This window comes from Sceloporus occidentalis, unplaced genomic scaffold, assembly GCF_023333645.1.
Source record: "Sceloporus occidentalis isolate IW3139 unplaced genomic scaffold, rSceOcc1.0.p SCAF_148, whole genome shotgun sequence".
NCBI classification, from domain to species: Eukaryota; Metazoa; Chordata; class Lepidosauria; order Squamata; family Phrynosomatidae; genus Sceloporus; species Sceloporus occidentalis.
This window is the reverse complement of record NW_028317128.1, coordinates 1,696,818-1,718,667: the sequence shown is the minus strand read 5'-3', so window position 1 is coordinate 1,718,667 and position 21,850 is coordinate 1,696,818. Positions and strand designations below refer to the sequence as shown.

The 21,850-nt window shown below is 51.1% G+C and overlaps 1 protein-coding gene across 1 annotated transcript; it reads right to left on the bottom strand.

Moving 5' to 3' along the window:
* Positions 1–2,960: 2,960 nt before the first annotated feature.
* LOC149280772 (tryptophan--tRNA ligase, mitochondrial-like) lies at positions 2,961–5,055 on the bottom strand. The gene is made up of 6 exons (XM_089500143.1): positions 4,819–5,055; positions 4,620–4,700; positions 4,298–4,383; positions 4,089–4,207; positions 3,092–3,536; positions 2,961–2,973 (listed from the first exon to the last, which is right to left on the bottom strand). The coding sequence occupies exons 1-6, from the start codon at positions 4,882–4,884 to the stop codon at positions 2,961–2,963; spliced, it is 810 nt and encodes a 269-aa protein (XP_089356269.1). The 5' UTR covers positions 4,885–5,055.
* Between the last annotated feature and the right edge of the window lie 16,795 nt (positions 5,056–21,850).

The following is a 21,850-nucleotide window of genomic DNA, read 5'->3' as shown; positions in this document are numbered from 1 at the left end:
GATGGTAGGTAAGGGGGACAGCCTCCCAGCAGAAGTGGTAGAGGGTAATACAGTGAGGGTATTAAACATGCATGGGACAGACATACGAGGCAGGAAACAAGAGGAATATTCCAAGAATTCTTTTCACAGCAGTGTCCCAGTAATCCCAGTACAGAAATGCACACATACTGGTCCTAGAGGAGTCCTGTAACAGGGTCAGAGAACAACTACCCTCGGGCAGCGGCAGCGAACTTGGAAAAGCACGATATGCGCCCTACAGGAACATACCCCGGGGTAACTGTATAGAGGACGCCCCCCCCCGGGGTAGCCCTATAGAGGACGCCCCCCCGGGATAACCCTTGGGTTCTCCGTCTTGCCAGGTCCTCGAGCGGCCCCTAAATGCGGGCTTCCGGCCCCCAGTGCCCCCGTACGTGTCAGACGTGTAAGCGCGTCAAATCACGTTAATGTAATTAAGCCCTAATACGCACCAGGCGGCTCCATCAGGGCCAAATTTGTTCTGCTGTTTGCAGCCTGGGGGGGCTGGGGGGAGCCGACCCGCTGACCCAAGTGCTCCCTAAAATGAGAAACACAAAGCCTGCAGGGTCAGGAGCCGGAGGGGCCTCCGACAGACAGGACCCCCGCGGGACGGCACCAGGAAGTGGCGCGTCTGTCCCTGAAACGGGGGGACCAGCATTTGGGCGCACGGATAACATATGAAGCGTAACGCGACGTAACAAATAGAATTCATGCATCTGTGTATTAGGAGGGGTGAGAGGTGCGTGTCCCCGACCCCTTATAACGCCTGTGGGGAACAATAGAATGTCTCAGTCTTAATCACTCAGCCTGACACTCTGACTAATGAAAGTCTATGGAGGAACTGACTTTATGAACATTGCCATAAAGCATCAGCTCAGTCACCCAAAATATCACATAACCCCCAGCGCTGTATACAGTAATATAACCCCCAGCGCTGTATACAGTAATATAACCCTCAGTGCTGTATACAGTAATATAACCCCAAGTGCTGTATACAGTAATATAACCCCAGCGCTGTATACAGTAATATAACCCCCCGCACTGTATACAGTAATATAACCCCCAGCGCTGTATACAGTAATATAACCCCCAGCACTGTATACAGTAATATAACCCCCAGCGCTGTATACAGTAATATAACCCCCCAGTGCTGTATACAGTAATATAACCCCCAGCGCTGTATACAGTAATATAACCCCCCCAGCGCTGTATACAGTAATATAACCCCCCAGTGCTGTATACAGTAATATAACCCCCCCAGCACTGTATACAGTAATATAACCCTCAGAGCTGTATACAGTAATATAACCCCCCAGCGCTGTATACAGTAATATAACCCCCCAGTGCTGTATACAGTAATATAACCCCCCCAGCACTGTATACAGTAATATAACCCCCCAGTGCTGTATACAGTAATATAACCCCCCCAGCGCTGTATACAGTAATATAACCCCCCAGCGCTGTATACAGTAATATAACCCCCCGCGCTGTTTACAGTAATATAACCCCCCAGCGCTGTATACAGTAATATAACCCCCCAGCGCTGTATACAGTAATATAACCCCCCCAGCGCTGTATACAGTAATATAACCCCCCAGCGCTGTATACAGTAATATAACCCCCAGCGCTGTATACAGTAATATAACCCCCAGCACTGTATACAGTAATATAACCCCCAGTGCTGTATACAGTAATATAACCCCCCAGCGCTGTATACAGTAATATAACCCCCCCAGCACTGTATACAGTAATATAACCCCCCGCGCTGTTTACAGTAATATAACCCCCCAGCGCTGTATACAGTAATATAACCCCCCAGCGCTGTATACAGTAATATAACCCCCCAGCGCTGTATACAGTAATATAACCCCAGCGCTGTATACAGTAATATAACCCCCCAGCGCTGTATACAGTAATATAACCCCCCCAGCGCTGTATACAGTAATATAACCCCCCAGCGCTGTATACAGTAATATAACCCCCCCAGCGCTGTATACAGTAATATAACCCCCCAGCGCTGTATACAGTAATATAACCCCCAGCGCTGTATACAGTAATATAACCCCCAGCACTGTATACAGTAATATAACCCCCAGTGCTGTATACAGTAATATAACCCCCCAGCGCTGTATACAGTAATATAACCCCCCCAGCACTGTATACAGTAATATAACCCCCAGCGCTGTATACAGTAATATAACCCCCCCAGCGCTGTATACAGTAATATAACCCCCCCAGCGCTGTATACAGTAATATAACCCCCCAGCGCTGTATACAGTAATATAACCCCCCAGCGCTGTATACAGTAATATAACCCCCAGCGCTGTATACAGTAATAACCCCCAGCGCTGTATACAGTAATATAACCCCCCCAGCGCTGTATACAGTAATATAACCCCCAGCACTGTATACAGTAATATAACCCCCAGTGCTGTATACAGTAATATAACCCCCCCAGCGCTGTATACAGTAATATAACCCCCCCAGCGCTGTATACAGTAATATACCCCCCAGCACTGTATACAGTAATATAACCCCCAGCGCTGTATACAGTAATATAACCCCCAGCGCTGTATACAGTAATATAACCCCCCAGCGCTGTATACAGTAATATAACCCCCAGCGCTGTATACAGTAATATAACCCCCCAGCGCTGTATACAGTAATATAACCCCCCAGCGCTGTATACAGTAATGTTGGTCTGTGACAAAACCTGGTTTTATGTCATTTTGTCCCAATAATCTCCTGTTATCTACAGGTCTGGAGGCCGCCGTTGCTGTCAGTCATGTGATATTTTGGGTGACTGAGCTGATGCTTTATGGCGATGCTAATGAAGTCCGTTCCTCCATAGACTTTCATTAGTCCGAGTGTCTGGCTAGGAGGTTAAGACTGAGACATTCTATTGTTTCCCACAGACAGTATGATGAGGATAAACATATTACGGGTCAAAAACTACAACTGTGGTAAAAAAAAAAAAAGAAAAAAGAAAATGTAGGTATATTTATGAAAACGTATTTTTAATCTGATACGAGGAGTAAAAAGAAAAGAAGTCATTTGTGGCCCCCGGAAGCCTCACCTTAACCCCACCAGTTTACAGACTGAATCGTATACGGGAGCAGCCAGTTCCCGCGCTCTCCGCGTCCCACGGTCCAGCACCTGCCCCAGAAACCCCGCGTCCCCCTGGAGGCGTTTTATTTCTCCCCGGATTGGGGTGAGTTTCTCTATAACCGCGTCCGCCACCAAGCGCTTGTACTGGGCCGTCTCCAGCCCCCGGCTTTGCCTCACAACGTCCTCGATTCCAAGACCCGTGACCGCCGAATGTATGTCCACCAAATTGGAGACCCCTGGGCGATGCTCCGGGTCATAGGTCACCTCCGACGTGAAGTCCGTGACGGCCTTCCGGAATTTCAGCGCGATTTCCTCCGGGCTGTCGGTCAGGCGGACCGTGGCCAGTCTTTGAGGGTCCGACTTGGACATCTTGGCTGACGGGTCCCGAAGAGACCGTATCTTCCTGGAGGTGCCTGCAAGGTTTAAAGGTAAATCAAGGAGGGGGTTAAAGTAACTCATTAGAGGCCATAGAATGAAAGAAGAGTTAACCCATTCACGCCCGTCACCATTTGTGATTGTGGAGGCCAGATGGAAGAGCGCCTGTTTATATCTGGTTATTCCCGCGGCAAACGTGATACAAAGTAACTCATTCCTCTCCAGAAGCTTCCGCTGCGGGTTTCAGAGACAGTCTCCAGTAATAATACAGTAACAGAGCCGAGGACTCGGGAAGCCCCTGGTTACATGGTTTCCCGTCGGCGACCGTTCCTGCTGCTCGCTGGCGGCAGGTGTTACCGGCTCCGTTCTCCTGCCCGTGGCCCCCGATAAGGGATATTCCGGTGGATCCGGCTTGCGGCATCTTAATAATAAATGACCAATCTAAAGGAGTATTGGAATAATGATTTTGTGGTAATAGCTCCGCAGCGCCCCCCGCAGGACCCCACCGGAAATGCACCATCAGGACATCCTACGCGAGGCTAATCATGTCTCTGAAATCTTACAGAGACGCCGTCGGACTCCATACTCACTCATGAGGGCCTTCGGGACGGGAAAAAAATCCCCAAATTTGCTATTGAACTTGCGAGCCGTGTCCTGCGTGAGCTCCAAGTGCTGCGCCTGGTCATCCCCCACGGGGACGTGCGTGGACCTGGAACCAAGAGACGGGGTTACAGGGCACAAAACGCGGCCCGGAAGCCATTATTCACTAAACGGGGAGAGCGGCTCGGGGGGTTCTTACCTGTACAGAAGGATGTCGGCGGCCTGGAGCACCGGGTAGGTGAATAATCCAACGCTGCCTTCGTTCTTCTGGTTTTGGCTCTTAATCTAAGAAACGGTTAAATGGTCAAAAATCACCAGCGGAAGAAAAGGGATGGAAACGCTGACACACTCAGAGGCATCCAACCCGCAAGGGGTTAATCTGACGGTAAATGAAGGGAGAAGCACGGGGTTCGGAATATACTTCAGGATCCTGGATCCGTCATAAAGTAACAGGAAGCGGATAAAAGTGAAAAGAAGCCGAGATCGGAGCGACAGAGCGGCCCCCGGGGGCCATCACTCACCTTCCACTGGGGCAGATGCTTGAGCCGGGGCATGGAGACGAGGCAGCTCAGGATCCAGCCAAGCTCAGCGTGCTCCGCCACCTACAGAAACGAGACTATAAATCACCTAAACAATCAAAAGATTTAATAAAGAGCATTCCGTAACGCATGATCTGGGAAACGCTCGCGTCGTCGCACCGTTTAGATAATGGACACCCACCTGCGACTGCTGGAAGATGCAGCTCTTCTCGGGGCGGACGCCGCAGGCCAGCAGACACGCCGTCATGTCCAGTATACTGCGCCGCAGCGCTGCGGGGTCCTGCGGCACGGTGATGGAGTGCAGGTCCACGACGCTGTACAGCACGCAGCTGAACTCATCCTGAAGCCGGGCCCAGCTCTGCAGGGCCCCTAGGTAGTTACCCAGGTGGGGGATCCCGGTGGGCTGGATTCCTGAGAACACACGCGGCTCCACATGCTATGAACACAGGACACGTGATCAGAAATCCAGGTAAACGCAGACCATTTACATTTACTAACGCGGATCATTCTACAGCCGCTGCTCCGCGTCATACGTGATCGGGGCAAGAACCACTAAACGCAGGAGGGGGCAGAGAGACCCCCTATATAATGCTTTACTATGTACATAAACTTTATAGGGGGATTAACCCCTGCTCTCTCCCCACTACTGACAATGGATACAGAATTGGATCAGACGGCGCGTGTGTGGAGGGCACCCGGGGGGCCACATACATGCATTTTCCTATAACCACCACAGACCCCTCCGACGGCTTAAACACAACGCTAACCGAGAAAAGCCCCGGCAGCCGCGGTGGTCTGTCGGCGCGAGCCATCACCACGCGTGTGCCGCTGCCCTCGGGGGACCCCAAACCTTACAATGTGTAACATACATGAGAACCGTGAGCCAACCGCGCCACAAACCTCCAGCCGCGGGAAGCGGACAGCATGTATCGTGGGGTCAGAGGGAAGAGGACGGCGCGGATCGCGGGGTCAGAGGGAAGCGGACGGCGCGGATCGCGGGGTCAGAGGGAAGCGGACGGCGCGGGGTCAGAGGGAAGCAGAGTCCCCCCCCCCCCCGCAGGTTGCTGCCGAGTCCAGGAATCACATCTGAATAATCAGCTTTGGTGGCAAGGAGTGGAGAGGGGGGAGAGCAGCGTTTGGACAGCAGACGGCACCCCGCTGGTCCATCTGACAGGGAAGATTGATGGGCTTCTCCCCTGAGCTGGGTGAGCGCCGAGGCGCAGACAGAGGAGCGGCTGTGCAAACTGCACCGGGGCCGGGCACAAGCGGGGTGATTAATGAGGCTGCCATAAGAGGGGGGCAGACGTTCCTCATGGGGTCCCCCCCGCCGCAAATAACTTCACACAAGTAACAGTTTTGGCAAACGCCGCGCTTTGGAAAGACTCGCGGGCTCCGGGTGCCGACGTCTCCTCGCAGAGCCAGCCATGCCACGGCCACAAACAGCAGTGCGCCTGGCCCTGAAAGCACTACTCCGGCACCCGGCTCCACGGGCCGCTCCTCAGCCGCAATGCATCAAAAACACGACGTTCTGCGGCTACAGAGCCCGCGGCGGGACTTCATTTTATACGCCGGAGAGAACTGCGCCTCTGCGTCGCTTTCCATCCAAAGCTCGTCCGCAAAACGGAATATTATTCCCCGAAAAACGATTCGAAACGCCGATAAAATTCACAGAAACAACATTTCTGCCGATCGCGACAATCTGCGTTATTTTAACCGCAAAAAACACACACAGACAAAAGTTTTGCTGTCCGTCCAGTCGCCCGTTTCTCCTGCTGTAACGACTCAAACCTTAATCAGTCGTTGGTCTCGTCTTAGATTCAGGAGCCGGATGTCTATCCCATGCATGTTTAATCCCCTCACTGTATTACCCGCTACCACCTCTGCTGGGAGGCTGTCCCACCTATCTACCTGTGATCCTTTAGCTTTACACTATGTCCTCTTAACATTCTCCTGTCAGGCACAACAACCAACAGCCCCAAGTATACATGAACAGTCCCCACATAACCCCGCATTGATTAAGAAGGGTTACTCTGAGGGGCATTTGGCAGCTGGGGAAGGAACCCCGTTGGCCTCTATTATAGGGGATTCTCTAAATCCATAAGCGATTCCCACACAGAAAGCCAAGTATCATTTGCGTTATATATTTATTTAATTCACAGTTTCTTAAATTATTTAGATTTATATTTTCTGGGTCCGGCATCCACCGAAATTACACATTCCCGAGTGTATCGGAATCCCCCTGCAGGAAGTTGGAAGCGGCTTCCTGTTCTCTCCCTCCGTCATCCCGAGAAGGAAGTTGGAAGCCGCTTCCTGTTCTCTCCCTCCCGTCATCCCGAACAGGAAGTTGGAAGCCACTTCCTGTTCTCTCCCTCCTGTCATTCCGAGCAGGAAGTTGGAAGCCGCTTCCTGTTCTCTACCTCCATCAGCCCGAGCAGGAAGTTGGAAGCCACTTCCTGTACTCTCCTCCGTCAGCCCGAGCAGGAATTTGGAAGCCGCTTACTGTTCTCTACCTCCGTCAACCTGAGCAGGAAGTTGTAAGCTGCTTCCTGTTCTCTCCCTCCATCAGCCCGAGTAGGAAGTTGGAAGCCGCTTCCTGTTCTCTCCCTCCATCAGCCCGAGCAGGAAGTTGGAAGCCGCTTCCTGTTCTCTCCCCGCATGTCCCTCCGTAACGCTATTATCACAGATATCTCAGGGCGACGGGCGATTTATACTCCGTGACGAGGCAGCAAGATGGCGGCTCCTGCGTACAGCACAGCAGGGGGGAGTCGAAAGTCTTCTGCAAACTGCACTTTTTGGGGTTTTTTTCACACGAGCGGCATCTTTCAGCCTGGAAATACCCCAGCCGGGTCCGAGGCTTGTTAGGGGAGGTGGGCTGTGCCTTTTGGCCACCGCGTTGAATAGCCCAGTGGTCCCTTTTTCAGAGGGGGCCAGGAAGGTTCAGCCTCCAACTGGCTTTTGGGCCAAGTAGGGAAGGGAGAGGTCACATATCCCCATGTGGGTGGTGTGGCTCCAGAAGAAGAAGACTGGGGGCCCGGAGGTCCACGGCTGCCTTATGCTGCACGATGACCCTGCCTTCCTCACGGGTGACAGTAAAGCACAAGATTTGGGGACCCGTCCCGTTCACACACATCCTCAAAGATGGAGTCCGTGCAGACCACCGGTCCAGGGCCGAGCTCCAGGTGTCACTGAGGGGGAGAGCCGTCACCGGAGACACTCAGAGACCGGACAGGTCACGCACTCGCCCGACCGGCGCTCTCACATATCCTGCGGTCTCAGAGACACCTGATTTCAAGAACTCAACCAGATTCCTTAGCGCCGAGATGGAAAAAGGAGGAGATAAATCGCCCGGGAGAGGCTGAACTGAGTCTCGCAGGAGGGGCAAATATTCCCGAAATCCTGTTGCCCCCTTCCTGCCCGCTGGAGGCAGGCGGACGATCGATATAACACCACAGAGCGCATAGCCTCAGATTTAACGTATAATTATTTCATTGTTATTACTATTAATTATTCAGCCCTCCTGCCCCTGAATATACACATTCTAGGCACCCTTTAACCCTCCAAGTGCCAGGCACGACATCCTTCTATCCATCCTGTTGTTTTGCTGAAACTCTACTGCATGATTAACCCTTTAAATCCCAGGTAAGAGAGCGTGCCGGCATCCACAGGGTTAATGTGCCCCTCTCTCGCTGGGTCACATTTGGGGGGACCCCCCCCATGCTGTTGCCCCCGAACTTGCCCTGTACCTTGGCGGCCGAGCTCCACAGCCCCCGGTGTCCGCCCTTCACCCGGCACAGAACCGCACGCCTGGCCATGGGCAGCGCCATCTTGGTGACGTCGCTGAGCGTGCCCGGGTCACTCTGTGTGACGTCAGTTGCCGCGCGACATCCGCCAGGTCCTCTGGCGGGTGGGGCGCACGGGGGGCAGAGGCTGGGGTTATTTAATGACAAGGGGCGCTTCATGGCGTTACTGGTGTAACTGGGAACTACCAGGGCGCTTATCCCAAACTGGGGGCCCAGACTCGGGATTATTTACCCCCATCTCAGAGTCTGGGGCTGAATGGGCAGATTTTCTGGGAATTTACCCCAATGTCAGGGTCTCAGAGGGGTCTCTTGTTTTTAAACCATTCGCTGGTTTGGTAGGAAATAAGCTGAAACATTAACGTCACCGTGGCAACAGCTCCAAAAACTGGCCCCGGGGCAAATGTAGAGTAAAAGAGTAAATGCATTTTTTAATACGGAGTCAAACTGTGGTAGAGGCAAATACAGTAAGAGGATTTAAATGCGTGGGATTGGCATATGACTCCCGAATCTAGATAAGTGTAACAGCCTCCCAGCAGAGGTGGTAGAGGGTAATACAGTGCGGGGATTAAACACGCATGGGATAGACATCCGGCTCCTGAATCTAAGACGAGACCAACGACTGATTAAGGTTTGAGTCTTTACAGCAGGAGAAACGGGCGACTAGACGGGGGCCGGATGGGGCCGATCTGCCGGCGGGTTCTGGGTTAGAGCATTTTTACCAAACTGACCAAAGGTGTCTATTGCCGGGGGGTTAGAAGTTTCCGGATCGGTCGGAGATATCGGGGGGGCGGGGGGGGGGTAGAGAATTTGCCAATTTATCTGGGAAAAAAAGACCACAAACATTCCTTAGTTTTGCAGAAGACGGATTTTTATCCCTTTTGCTTTTTGTGGTCCTCAGATCCGTATCCCCTCCCTGGGAACAGGCGCACTGCTCTAACTACCTCCTCTGACAGACGTCTTGTGTATTTTCTTTATGACGCGGTGTGGCCCCCGAGTCTTGTAGTAACAGCAGAGAGCGGCCCCGTGCGGATCTTTCTGTCTCACCCGGGTTTAGGTTGTCCTGCGAGGAGACCCTCGCGGGCCTCAGATTTGGGGGGTCTCACACGCTTTTCAGATTTCAGGCATTTTCCTCACTGGGAGCGGCCAGCGATCTCCTGACTCGCATGATTTATGTCAGCGGCCATGGAGCGGGTGAGGGGGCAAACATCGTTTATTCGGGGATTGTTGTGTAAGTGGTTGGCGATAAACACGCGACATCGTGGTGACCCGTGGAATAAACACTAGGGCGCTATCAGCCACGCAGTCACTGTCTCGCTGGGTGTCTCTGCGTTCGCCGTCTCGCTGGGTGTCTCTGCGTTCGCCGTCTCGCTGGGTGTCTCTGCGTTCGCCATCTCGCTGGGTGTCTCTGCGTTTGCCGTCTTGCTGGGTGTCTGCGTTTGCTGTCTCGCTGGGTGTCTAGGCGTTTGCTGTCTCGCTGGATGTCTCTGCGTTCGCTGGGTGTCTAGACGTTTGGTGTCTCGCTGGGTGTCTCTGCGTTTGCTGTCTCGCTGGGTGTCTCTGCGTTTGCTGTCTCGCTGGGTGTCTCGGCGTTTGCTGTCTCGCTGGGTGTCTCTGCATTTGCTGTCTCGCTGGGTGTCTCTGCATTTGCTGTCTCGCTGGGTGTCTCGGCGTTCGCTGTCTCGCTGGGTGTCTCGGCGTTTGCTGTCTCGCTGGGCCGTTGTGGGGTCCGCTGTTATGACGTCTCGAGCCGGGATTATTGTGGAACGGCTCGTCTTGTCTTTATTTAATTACCCCCCCCCCATCGTAATGCCCCTAAATACCCCTAACAGCTTCCAAATGTGCAGCCGTCACTCAGCGTCCCCCCGCAGGCGTTAATAACGTTACCGCGGCCCCCGACGTGTCAGATTGCCCATTACAATTTAATAACAGAGCCGCGCGGCGTCCCATCTCCGCCTGCAGCACTCCGGGCGCGCTCTTAACCTCATTTAAAGCGTCCCGCGAGAAAAGAGAGAGTCTGAAACTGATTAGACGTGACGGGTATTTACACATCTCCGGCACGCCGCGCAGACGGCCGCTTCCACAAGCAGAAGTTATCGTAATGGACCGTTTTACTGACCCCGAGAAATGGCCAGCGAGACGGAGAACATGCGCTGCGCAGCAAACAGGGACACAGAACGTGCGCCACATGCGATATCTGAACACGTCCCCGGGGGTCCCCCTCCCCCAAGCGCACCGACTCAGGGGTCCCCCCTCCCCCAAGTGCACCGGCTCAGGGGTCCCCCACTGGCGCAGGGAGATGTCCCGTCCATTCTCCTGCCCCCCCCAAGACCCGCTGATGCTCCGGTACAGGTAGCGTGGGCTATGACATCATAACCTGACACTCCCCGTGTGTGTTGTAATAGAAAAGATCTGTCCTCTGCTGGGTTTTTTAAAGCCGGGGGATGGGTAGTTTAACCCATTCACTACAAACGCCGTCCTGCGTATGTCATGAAAAGATGTCCCCACAGGACCAGTGGCGTACCTGGCATGTTACTGGTTAAAAGCCGTCCCGCCAATCGCTTCATGAGCCGAGTGGTCAGAAAAATTACATAAAAATCATGGAATCCGGTTTACGAACGGCACGTTAATGGAGGTATTTTTGGTATTTTTTCCCATTTATATCCCTGGCAAACAATTTCATTTTTAAATATAAAAAAAGTCTTAATGTGGCTTTAAAAAAAAAAAAAAAACGCTACCCGAAAAAAATCAGGGTCCCTAATCCCAAACACCCCCCCCCCCCGCACGGGTCCGGCTTTGGTGAGGGATATTCTTTACCCCACCAACAACGAGACACCTTTGTGGGGGCAGACGATCACCTGACTTATGTGTCCAGCCACCTTGCGATGTATTGAAGCACATATGATGTCATACGGTGGCGCTCTGCTTTAATACATCACAAGGTGGGGTGGAATAAAAGCACTGGCCTCAATTCATTGTACGGCCCGGTGGGAAGCCGGCGGGAATCTCTTCTCCTTTTGTACCAGTTTGTTACTGATTGTGATTTTCAATTCATCCTCTCTGACCGCCTCTGATTGTGCAGCGCTACGGAATCTGTTCGCGCTATATAAACAATTGTGATGAAGGTCCCAACTGCCTGTAAAAACACATCGCTGGAGGGACCGGTGCGGTGCGGACCGGCGGGGCCGACTGGACGGGGTCATAGTACATGTTGGCACCAATGACGGCGTTAATGGCAAGTAAAGGGTCCTTAAAAAAAGATTTCAGGGGACTAAATGACCAGTGAGGGACTAATAAGAAAAGGCAGCGGGCGCTGGGGGGTTAATAAACGGGATGATGTAGGAAGTCGGGATTTGCCCGGATAGTAGCACCGGGGCAAGTAGTTCAACAAAGGGGGGCAAGTTTTTGGACCCTTTAGCCGGCTGCTTCGTGTCACGATTGGTGGACGCGGCGACTAGAAAGATCTCACCGGATCCAGACGGGTTCCAGCGATATAATAACACATAACGTATGAATCATTCCAGTAACGGAGCGAGGCACACACCACGGCTTGGCGGAGGCGCCACCAAAGCACTATGTCTTAGGGAGGCGACGTCGACAGGTTCAGGGCGTCCCTGGAGCTCAACCGGAGTATCTTCGATATAACGATAATGAAAAACACGAGAACCCCTGGTAATGAATACAAGAGAAGAGAATGAAGCCCCGATAATAGAGCAGACAATCCGAAAAAAGGAGAAAAGTAACCCAAATCCAAGGGATCGGCACCTCGCTTATTAACCATAAAGACGCCAACAGATACTGCAGCAGCCAATGACTAAAGAAGAAAACGTTTACCCGATGAGATTAACGAGGAGAAGGTCGTTGTTTGAAGTCGTTTTTGTTTCTCTGTATATCGGAAGAACCGATGTCTGTGAATGAATGAACAAAAAGCGCCCGATCTTTTTCTCAATTCTCCTTTATTGAAAATATGCACAATGGAAAAACATGGGCGCACATAAAGGTTACACGGACAACGTGCACAATACATCATACAGATATAATATGCTCCAGAGATGACCCAGAGCAGGACACTGCAGTCGGTACACGAGTAGATATCACAGGGTCGCATGAATGTAGAAACGGCATGCCAGAGTCCACAGCCATACAAATAGAAAAAGGCCGCTGTATAGAAATGTGGTTAAGTGCAAATAATGCTGGAGATGTTGAGAAAACAATAATAAACTATAACAAAAAGAAAACGTAGCAGAATAAATAAGAAATATAAAATAAGAAATACACTGCACTGAAGTCCTGTCAAAGACGTATCAGCCCACACAGGAGTGCGGAATACGCCAAAATACGACCAGTAGCCCCAGACGAAAAAGGAAGCCCAGCAAGTGGTGATGGCAGCCCATGGAAGAGAAGACTGAATCAGGTGGAAGGGAGCTAAACCAAACCTAGTTCTTGCACACGAGGCGCCGCGCCCGATCTTTGGGGATCTCCATTGCCTGGCGTGGAATCGAATGAGCCGATATCCAAAGCTGGATCAGCAGGCAGGCGACTGCAGACCCGTGAAGGGGGGTGATGTGAAAGCCTGTGAGGGGCTGATATTCGGGAATACGATATCCATTAGTGGTAATTAATAGAGTCGGGGCAGCCCGGGCTTAATGTTAAAAAATGCAAAGTTACGCGTTTTAGGAAACAATTGTGCCGATTCTACCTCAAACAGGGTTATATCAGAAATCACCAAACGAGGGGGGTTAATTGAAGACAACAAACATAGCAACAGCGTTTAAGGTCAGTCAGCTGCTGCAAAGGCCAGTACGATATGGACATGATGCGTTACAGCTGGTTCCGGGATTCCGATTGGTCAGTGACCGCAGGGGTTTGTATTCCATTCACTGGATGTATTATCGTTATACTTAATGTGACAGAAGCCTCCATCACTGGGACCGCTGGAGAAGCCTGACTGCCAGCCTCCTCCCTATTGACGATGGGCCCTGGGTTTGTAAAGGCTTCTGTGGCTACCCCCAGCAGTATCATCTCATCACTGGCTGAGGGGATTATCTCCAGCAGACAGCCAGGATCTGCCACCAGGGAGTGACCACCATTCTTTCAGTTTAATGTTGTATAAATCAGTCTCCCCCTATTGTATTGTTAATCTCATTACTGCCCCTGTTGTCTCTGGGAGGCAGATTAAGGGGGCGGTTTGTGTCCCAATATCTTATTTTATGTAAATGTGTGTTTTGATGGATATATCCAGCCCTGTGTGTCCAAAATAAATCAGTCTTCGTTTGGTTTTACCCTACACTGAGTCTCGGCGAGTGACTGGGGAACCGGGGGAAGTGTGTTGAGCCAGGCTAAGGGAGCACAAGACAGCGGAGGTAGTCAGTGGGACAAGCCAGCTCCGTGACATTGGTGGCAGCGGTGGGATTGCTTCTTAGTGTGAGAGACACTTACTTTCTACCGGGATTGACCGACAGGACGCAGACTTCAGTCGCCTTGACGAGGACATGAATGTGGTATCAGAATTCCAGGGGCTACTGCGGGTCATCCTCTCCTGCTACACCACTGCCCTGCCTACAGAACAATACCAGAATCTGAGGCAACTGGTTCGACGGTCACTATGGCAGAGGGCTGTTATATGCCGGGGTCAGTGTCTTCCAAGCTCCGAACAAAAGATTAGAGACCAGCGGGAACTACGGATGTCATTCCTGGGACAGCAACCCCAGGAGCAATGGGTATCCGAATTGGACAAGCTGGTCCAACAGAAGGTAGAGCTGGAAGATCACTATAGGGCTCTGCAGTGGTATACAGAGCAAGCATATTGGGGAACTGCGAAAGAATGTTCTCCAGAGGGCTATGACTTTGGTGGCCCCGAATTATTATGGGATAGTCTTCAGGAGGATCCGGACTTCGGCAGCACAGCGGAGTGGCAGATTGAGGACATCCGGGATTTCAGGGAGTAGGACCTCACAGATGCACTAGGATTTAAAGGTGATTTAGACTTTTTAATTACACAGGAGTGGGAACCGGAGAAGGTGTATAAAAAACTGTTCGACCGCGTTCAACAGAATTCCCCAGTGTCCAGTGATTTTGTGGATGTTATTGAGTGGTCACCTGAGGATGTTGATCCAGGCTGGGTGGATGGGACTGCGGTCTCCACCCCTGAGTCACAGGGATACTGGGCAGCTAATCCAGATCCAATACCAGAGCTATGTGACTTTACACCACAACCGGATCCAGAGATTGTGGATCTAATTGATTTTACATCTGAGGATGTTGGTCCTGGAGGGCTTGCAATTGGCTTCTCTTCCCAGGGAAAGGAAGAAAGTTTTCTGGGGATAGTGGATGGGACTGCGGTCTCCACTAGCACCCACCCAGCTGAAGAGCTGGCAACAGGGCAGATCGCTGCTGGCTTCTGTCCCACACCTGCAATGGCTACAGGGATCCAGGGAGATGTGGCAGCCAGCCCATCTCCCCAGCGGCAGCTCACATGTCCGGGAGCGGAGGAACCGGTACTCCCTCCCCAGCGGCAGGCCGACCCAGAAGATTCCCTAACCCCAGCTGAAGCGCTGGAAACCGAACAGAGCATCTCTGGCCTCTGCCCAGCACCTACCAAAGCTGCAGGAATTCAGGGAGATACAGCGGCCGACCCGCCTCCCCAGCAGAAGCAAGGAGGTTGGAACAGCCCGTCCATCTCCCCAGTGGCAGAACCTAATTCCGGGACTGGATCAACCTGACCTCCCTCCTCAACGGCAGCAGGAGCACCAGGGAAGGGATGCAGGAGGCATCCCTCCCCAGCGGTACCCGGGAGATGGCGCAGCCGGCCCATCTCCCCAGCAGCAGCAGGAGCACCAATTTTGGGAGGGCATTGATGGGCCAAATAAACTGACTGACTACGGAGTCAACCCGTTTGGGGTCTCATCCTGTGTCAGTCCAATTTGAAGGGGGGAGAATTGTGACGGAAGCCTCCATCACTGGGACCACTGGAGAAGCCTGACTGCCAGCCTCCTCCGTGTTGGCGATGGGCCCTGGGTTTGTAAAGGCTTCTGTGGCTACCCCCAGCAGTATCGTCTCATCACTGGCTGAGGGGATTATCTCCAGCAGACAGCCAGGATCTGCCACCAGGGAGTGACCACCATTCTTTCAGTTTAATGTTGTATAAATCAGTCTCCCCCTATTGTATTGTTAATCTCGTTGCTGCCCCAGTTGTCTCTGGGAGGCAGATTAAGGGGGCGGTTTGTGTCCCAATATCTTATTTTATGTAAATGTGTGTTTTGATGGATATATCCAGCTCTGTGTGTGAGAAATAAATCAGTCTTCGTTTGGTTTTACCCGACACTGAGTCTCGGCGAGTGACCGGGGAACCGGGTGAAGTGTGTTGTCCCAGGCTAAGGGAGCACAAGACAGCGGAGGTAGTCGGTCGGACTAGCCAGCTCCGTGACACTTAATCCGCTGATTATTTCTTTTTAATGGGATTTAATGATTTTTAAGGCAGTATCTTCGGATACAAGAATCTCCAGCAGGCGAGGCTCGCGGTGACTCGGGGTGGGGGGGTCTTTTTTCTGCAGGGGCCGGTGTTTTAGTGAAAGCAGGCGCCTGAAACTCAATAACAGAGCTGTTCCGTGGGCTGAAGCCCAGCTCGATGACAGACGTGTCAGAGGTGTCATGGCCTTGGGGGCTTTAGGAGAATGAAGAGAATTAAGGCCGTGTAACAGGAACCTTCGTCTGGCTTTCAGCAGCCGGGTCTATAACAACAAACAGCCGGCCGGCCTGAACTGCGCGGCCCACCGACGGACAGGTATCATGCGCCTATAGAACAGACCTCGGAGGTCTCAAAAGCTTGCAATCTATTATACTTCAGTTGGCCAATAAAGGTATCATCTTTATACCTGGACAGACCGACGTCAGCCCATCCCCAGACAGGCAGACCATGTGTCCGGAAGCGAGCTCGGGATGGTAGCTAAAAACATACTGTATGTGAGACTTGGGGGTTCGGATTTTTATGAATTTTAACGAAATTTGCCGATTTTATTAATTCGCACGAAAATCCAAAAGCGGGGAGGGATCCCCGCAAAGCAGAGCTCCGTGTAACGGCGACTTCTCGTTCTTCTCTTCTGCGTTGTTTCTTGGTCCGCTTCTCCACACTAGCCTGCTCTGATTGGCTATTGCCATAGAAAGGTTTTTAGAGCGCTCGGTTACACGGGCAATAGTTTTACTGTTATTATACTTTTTCTGTTTCCGCTAATGTTGTTTAGACAGCTGCTGATTGGCTTGCGGTCGGGCAGACAGTCCTTATCATACTGCCCTGTGGTTTGGGGGGGGTTTGTTTGGATACACGGTCCGCTCCATGTGGTGTCTGAGTGGGGCACGCTGTCTAAATATTGCGTCTTATTTATTTAACTGGCTGCTGTTTGGGGTTGTGGGGGGCTTCCTCCGCATAGTTTTCGGGGGATGGGATTAATCTGCGTTCTGGGCCCTCCAGGACAGGTTGGTCTTTGTGCACAGAGTGTGTGGCCCGGAAGTGCTTCTTTACCTAATGACAAGTCAAGGTTTCCATGACGACGGGTATCAGATCCATTTGGGTAACACATTGGGCGAGTCGCTACATAGAATCAAAGGGTTAATATTTCAAGAGTCTCAAGGTCGTTTAGAAGGTCCCCAGGTATGACGTAAGGTAGAGATGGGTGAGAAATGACATCACGGCGCGCATATGTTCTGTTGGTTGCTATGGTAACCCAGAGAGCTCCCGTGTGTGGATATATACATTGGGGGCAGGCATGATAATCAGCACAGGCCATGAAGCAAACGTTTCCACCGTTATCATGACGTTGGGGGCGACGCTGCCGTTCTTGGAGAGGGTCCAATGTCCTTAGAACTAAAATCTGATTTTGTTTTCTAGTTTCTTCTCGTTCCATCTGTGGAGCGAATAATAAAAAAAAAAACTCTGACGGGGACTCCATCCGTAAACCACCTGTTACAAAGCATCGCGGCGACCAATGAAAACCGCTCCCCGGCGCATGAGATCGGACGGTCGGGAGGACGAGGGTCCAGCTGCTGATTTGGCTGGATTTATAACTTTAAAATGTTTTACTTTGGGAACAAAATAAATTGACCAAGAGAGCCCCGAGTCTTTAGAGCAGGAGAAACGGGCGACTGGATGGGGCCGATCCGCCGGCGGGTTCTGCGGCTACATGGCTTTTATACATTTGGTTCTGAGTTTTGATACCGAGAGTGAGACTTGGCTTCAAAAAAATTCTGTTTCTTCGAATTCTTTTAGCTAGACTGCACAAAAGCTCAGCCGGTTGCCGCGCCGTCACTAACCTGCTCATTCAGTTATATTTTATTGTCATAACGTGTTATGTGAGAAATCGATGATGTCATAAATCACCCCCTATGTTTCTATCCTGTAGATGTTAAACTGTTGCAGTTAAATGCAGCGACCAGCAGAGGGCTCCCTCTTCACACACGCAGCTTAGTGCGCTGACCTCAGTGAGACCCCAGGGGGCGCCGCGGAACAGACGGTGACCCCTAAAACAGCAGAACGCTCACAAGGAGCAGCGCTTCTTTTTGGGGGTAAAGCGTTTGCGCAGCTGGGTCTTTCTTTAGTAAACGGTTTTAGTTGCGATTCGGTGACTTTGAGATCCTTTTTAGGCTCCGAGGTGTTAGAGAGGATAATTATTTAATGCTTTACATTAATATCATTTGATATTCCGGCCCTCCTTACGTTTTGTCTCTGTGCAAATTATGTGATGCGTCCTTTTTACTCCATCGTACAGCACTGCGGAATATGACGGCGATATATAACTCAATAACTGAAATAATATTTCAGCAAAAACATTTTGGTTGCTATGGTGATGAGACCATCAATAGTTTTTTAAACTTTGCACCAAAATTTTTTTATACAGGTTCCACGTTTTAGATTCAGGAGCCGTATGTCTATCCCATGCATGTTTAATACCCTCGCTGTATTACCCTCTACCACTTCTGCTGGGAGGCAGTTCAACTTACCCACCACCCTCTGAGTAAAGTAAAACCTCCTTACTCCACATCTAAGGCTCTGACCCTCCAGTTTTAAATTAAATATCTTACAGTTCGGGGGCCCTTTCTCCCTCTGCCCCCCAGCCGGGGTGATCTTTCAGTTTCTGATCCCAGTCGCGCACGCTCGCTGGGCGCCGGGGGCATGTCAGCGCCTGTACAGATTAAAGGGCCTGTCGGGGGATACACGGGGGTTTGATGGATTGTTAGCCCTTTGGACTTGTCAGAGAAGTTGTTAATTTGCGAAATGCCCCCCTCTTCATCACGTCATCACCAGATGGAGCTCGGCCGGATTCGAAGGGTTAACCTGGCTTCGGGATCCCATTGGCTTCAGGCGTTAATAAGGTGCCCCCCCGGGGGGGTATATATGACAAGCATCGAGTATATCAAAGGCAAAGAAGTCCAGGGGCCGGTGGGCAGTTTACTTTGATGCATGTGGCAAGCGCACAAAACTCTCATCATCTTTACGGAAAGGGTAGTGTACGCATGGAATAGCCTTTCAGCAGAAGTGGTAGATGTTAATACAGTAAAGACATTTAAGCAAGCATGGGACAGTCATAAGGCCAAGCTAGATACAGGATAAGGGCCGGTACTAAAGGAAAGAACTCAGAGGTCGGGCAGACTGGATGGGCCGACTGGTTCTTATCTGCCGTCACTTTCTATGTTTCTCATCAGCTTTCGGGATCTCGGAGGTCTCTTCTTCAGATGGAAGAGACTGAAGAAAAGGCTGAAGATGTTTTTGTAAGTTGGCCGAATAATCCGACTCTGACTTCATTTACACATCAAGGCTTTAATGGTGCGACACTGAGGGTCCACATACCCCACGGGGGGCATAAGCAGGAAAGGACTCGGGTCTCATTAAGGCTCTTCCAAGGAGCTGCGTGTAATGTGTCCTGCGAGACGGTCCGGGCGCCTCTGATGTTGTACAGTGAATACTTTTCATCTTTGCTGATCTGTGAAGTTTTTCCTCCCCAGTGTCTCCCCGTGTTCGGCCATTGCTTCCTGCTGTCCGTCTCGCCCCTTTCTTCCTCTGCCCCGTATGGTTCCAATTTCCTCCCCTGTTGGATCCATGGAGGGGCATCAAACGCCGCACTCCAATTAGTCTTCAAATGGCGCCGCAGGAAGCAAAGCTGCCAGAATTCTTCCACCCCGGGCCCCAAAACAACCCCCACACTGTGTCCCCCAATGCCCCGGTCTCCGCGTCCGGCCCCCCTGGGGGGCAAACTCTGCCGCTACCAAGATTTCTACAGAATAGGGGGGGGGGACTTTAACTGCTGTACAGAACCTAATTTAATGTCACCGAGTCTTTACTAACTAAATCAACTGCCGGCCCCTGTATAATGTATAGATAAATCAGTGACCGGCCCCTGTATGATGTATAGATAAATCAGTGACCGGCCCCCTGTATAATGTATAGATAAATCAGTGACCGGCCCCCTGTATAATGTATAGTTAAATCAGTGACCGGCCCCCTGTATAATCTATAGATAAATCAGTGACCGCCCCCCTGTATAATGTATAGATAAATCAGTGACCAGCCCCTGTATAATGTATAGATAAATCAGTGACCCGGCCCCCGGTATAATGTATAGTTAAATCAGTGACCGGCCCCTGTATAATGTATAGATAAATCAGCGAGCCGGCCCCCTGTATAATGTATAGATAAATCAGTGACCGGCCCCCTGTATAATGTATAGATAAATCAGTGACCAGCCCCTGTATAATGTATAGATAAATCAGTGACCCGGCCCCCGGTATAATGTATAGTTAAATCAGTGACCGGCCCCTGTATAATGTATAGATAAATCAGCGAGCCGGCCCCCTGTATAATGTATAGATAAATCAGTGACCGGCCCCCTGTATAATGTATAGATAAATCAGTGACCAGCCCCTGTATAATGTATAGATAAATCAGTGACCCGGCCCCCTGTATAATGTATAGTTAAATCAGTGACCGGCCCCTGTATAATGTATAGATAAATCAGTGAGCCGGCCCCTATATAATGTATAGATAAATCAGTGACCGGCCCCTGTATAATGTATAGATAAATCAGCGGGCCGGCCTGTGTATAATACATAGTTATAGTCACAGAGCTCTGACATATTAACCTTCTGGGACATATTAGGGTGTGTGACATCACATAGATGGCTCCGCCCCAAAATATGTGGTCAGTGGTGTGACATCATCCAGTCCCCGTGATGTGTATATTTTGTGGTATTGTCGCCTTTGGGCGGAGGGATTTCTCATGCTTCTTATTTGCGTATTGTACAGCGCTATGGAATTTGATGGTGTTATATAAAACAATCATTATAATATACATTATACACATTCCCTGGTCTGTCCACAGAGGGATCCCACGCGTGTCCCACCTGCGCAGCCGTCAGTCATCACTCGGCCGCGTCTCTCACCAAGATCAGCTGGAAACGCGTCCAGGCGCCCGACGACTAAACGGCATCCCTCTGCAGGGCGGAGTCTGCGGAATTCCACGGCTGATCCGACATTTCATTCGCCGGTTTGGCTTCGCGATCGGACTCAGCGATGGGCTCGCGCAATTTTTTGAAAGCGAGGAAATCAGGCTAACGATCTATCGAGTGATTTATTATTTGCTGAGTTATATAGCGCCATCATATTCCGCAGCGCTGCACAAATCACAGAGGAGAAGGGGTTATCTGGGAGAAAATGAGGCAACAAAAGACGAACGACTGATTACAGCGGGATAAATGGGCGACTAGACGGGAGCCGGCCGGGGCACCAGAAGGCTTGTTTTTCCCTCAGAAATCTCATGGTGCTGCCACAACCACAAGGGATTCTGGGTAGGCGCATGCAAATAAGGTCAACAATGATCACCTTTTACCTCCATATCCGCTTTATACACGGATCCCTTGAAAGTAATTCCCACTGTACAGGACAGACTTTAGACAAAAGAGGTGGAGTAGCCGGACCACCACTCTTCCCCCCCCCCAGGGCTCAGAGGTCCCCCTTGCACTGGGTGGATTTTGTGAAATCGATAAAGCCAGGCTGTTTCCTCCTTAATAGGACTCGTCAGCTTGAGGTTGTGATACCGGCTTAATACTCGAGGCTTGGGGTAGCCAAGAAATTCCATTACATAAGTTATGGGGGGTAAAGGTGATGGAAACCCTTCCATTAAAATAAAGGGGGTAGTAGAAATATTATTAAACCCTCATCTACAGAAGGCCTGTTGTTCCCTCAGATGGAGGGGTTTTCCATCACCTTTACCCACCATAACTCTTGTAAGGTTACCCCTATAGAAGAATAAAACCAGAGTGCCATCTAGTGGTTGCTGCCGGTAATACCGCTGCCTATCACGTTACCCGGAACACGTGTGTCGCTTTATTTATTTATTTTCACGATTTGCACTATGCGCACGATGTGCC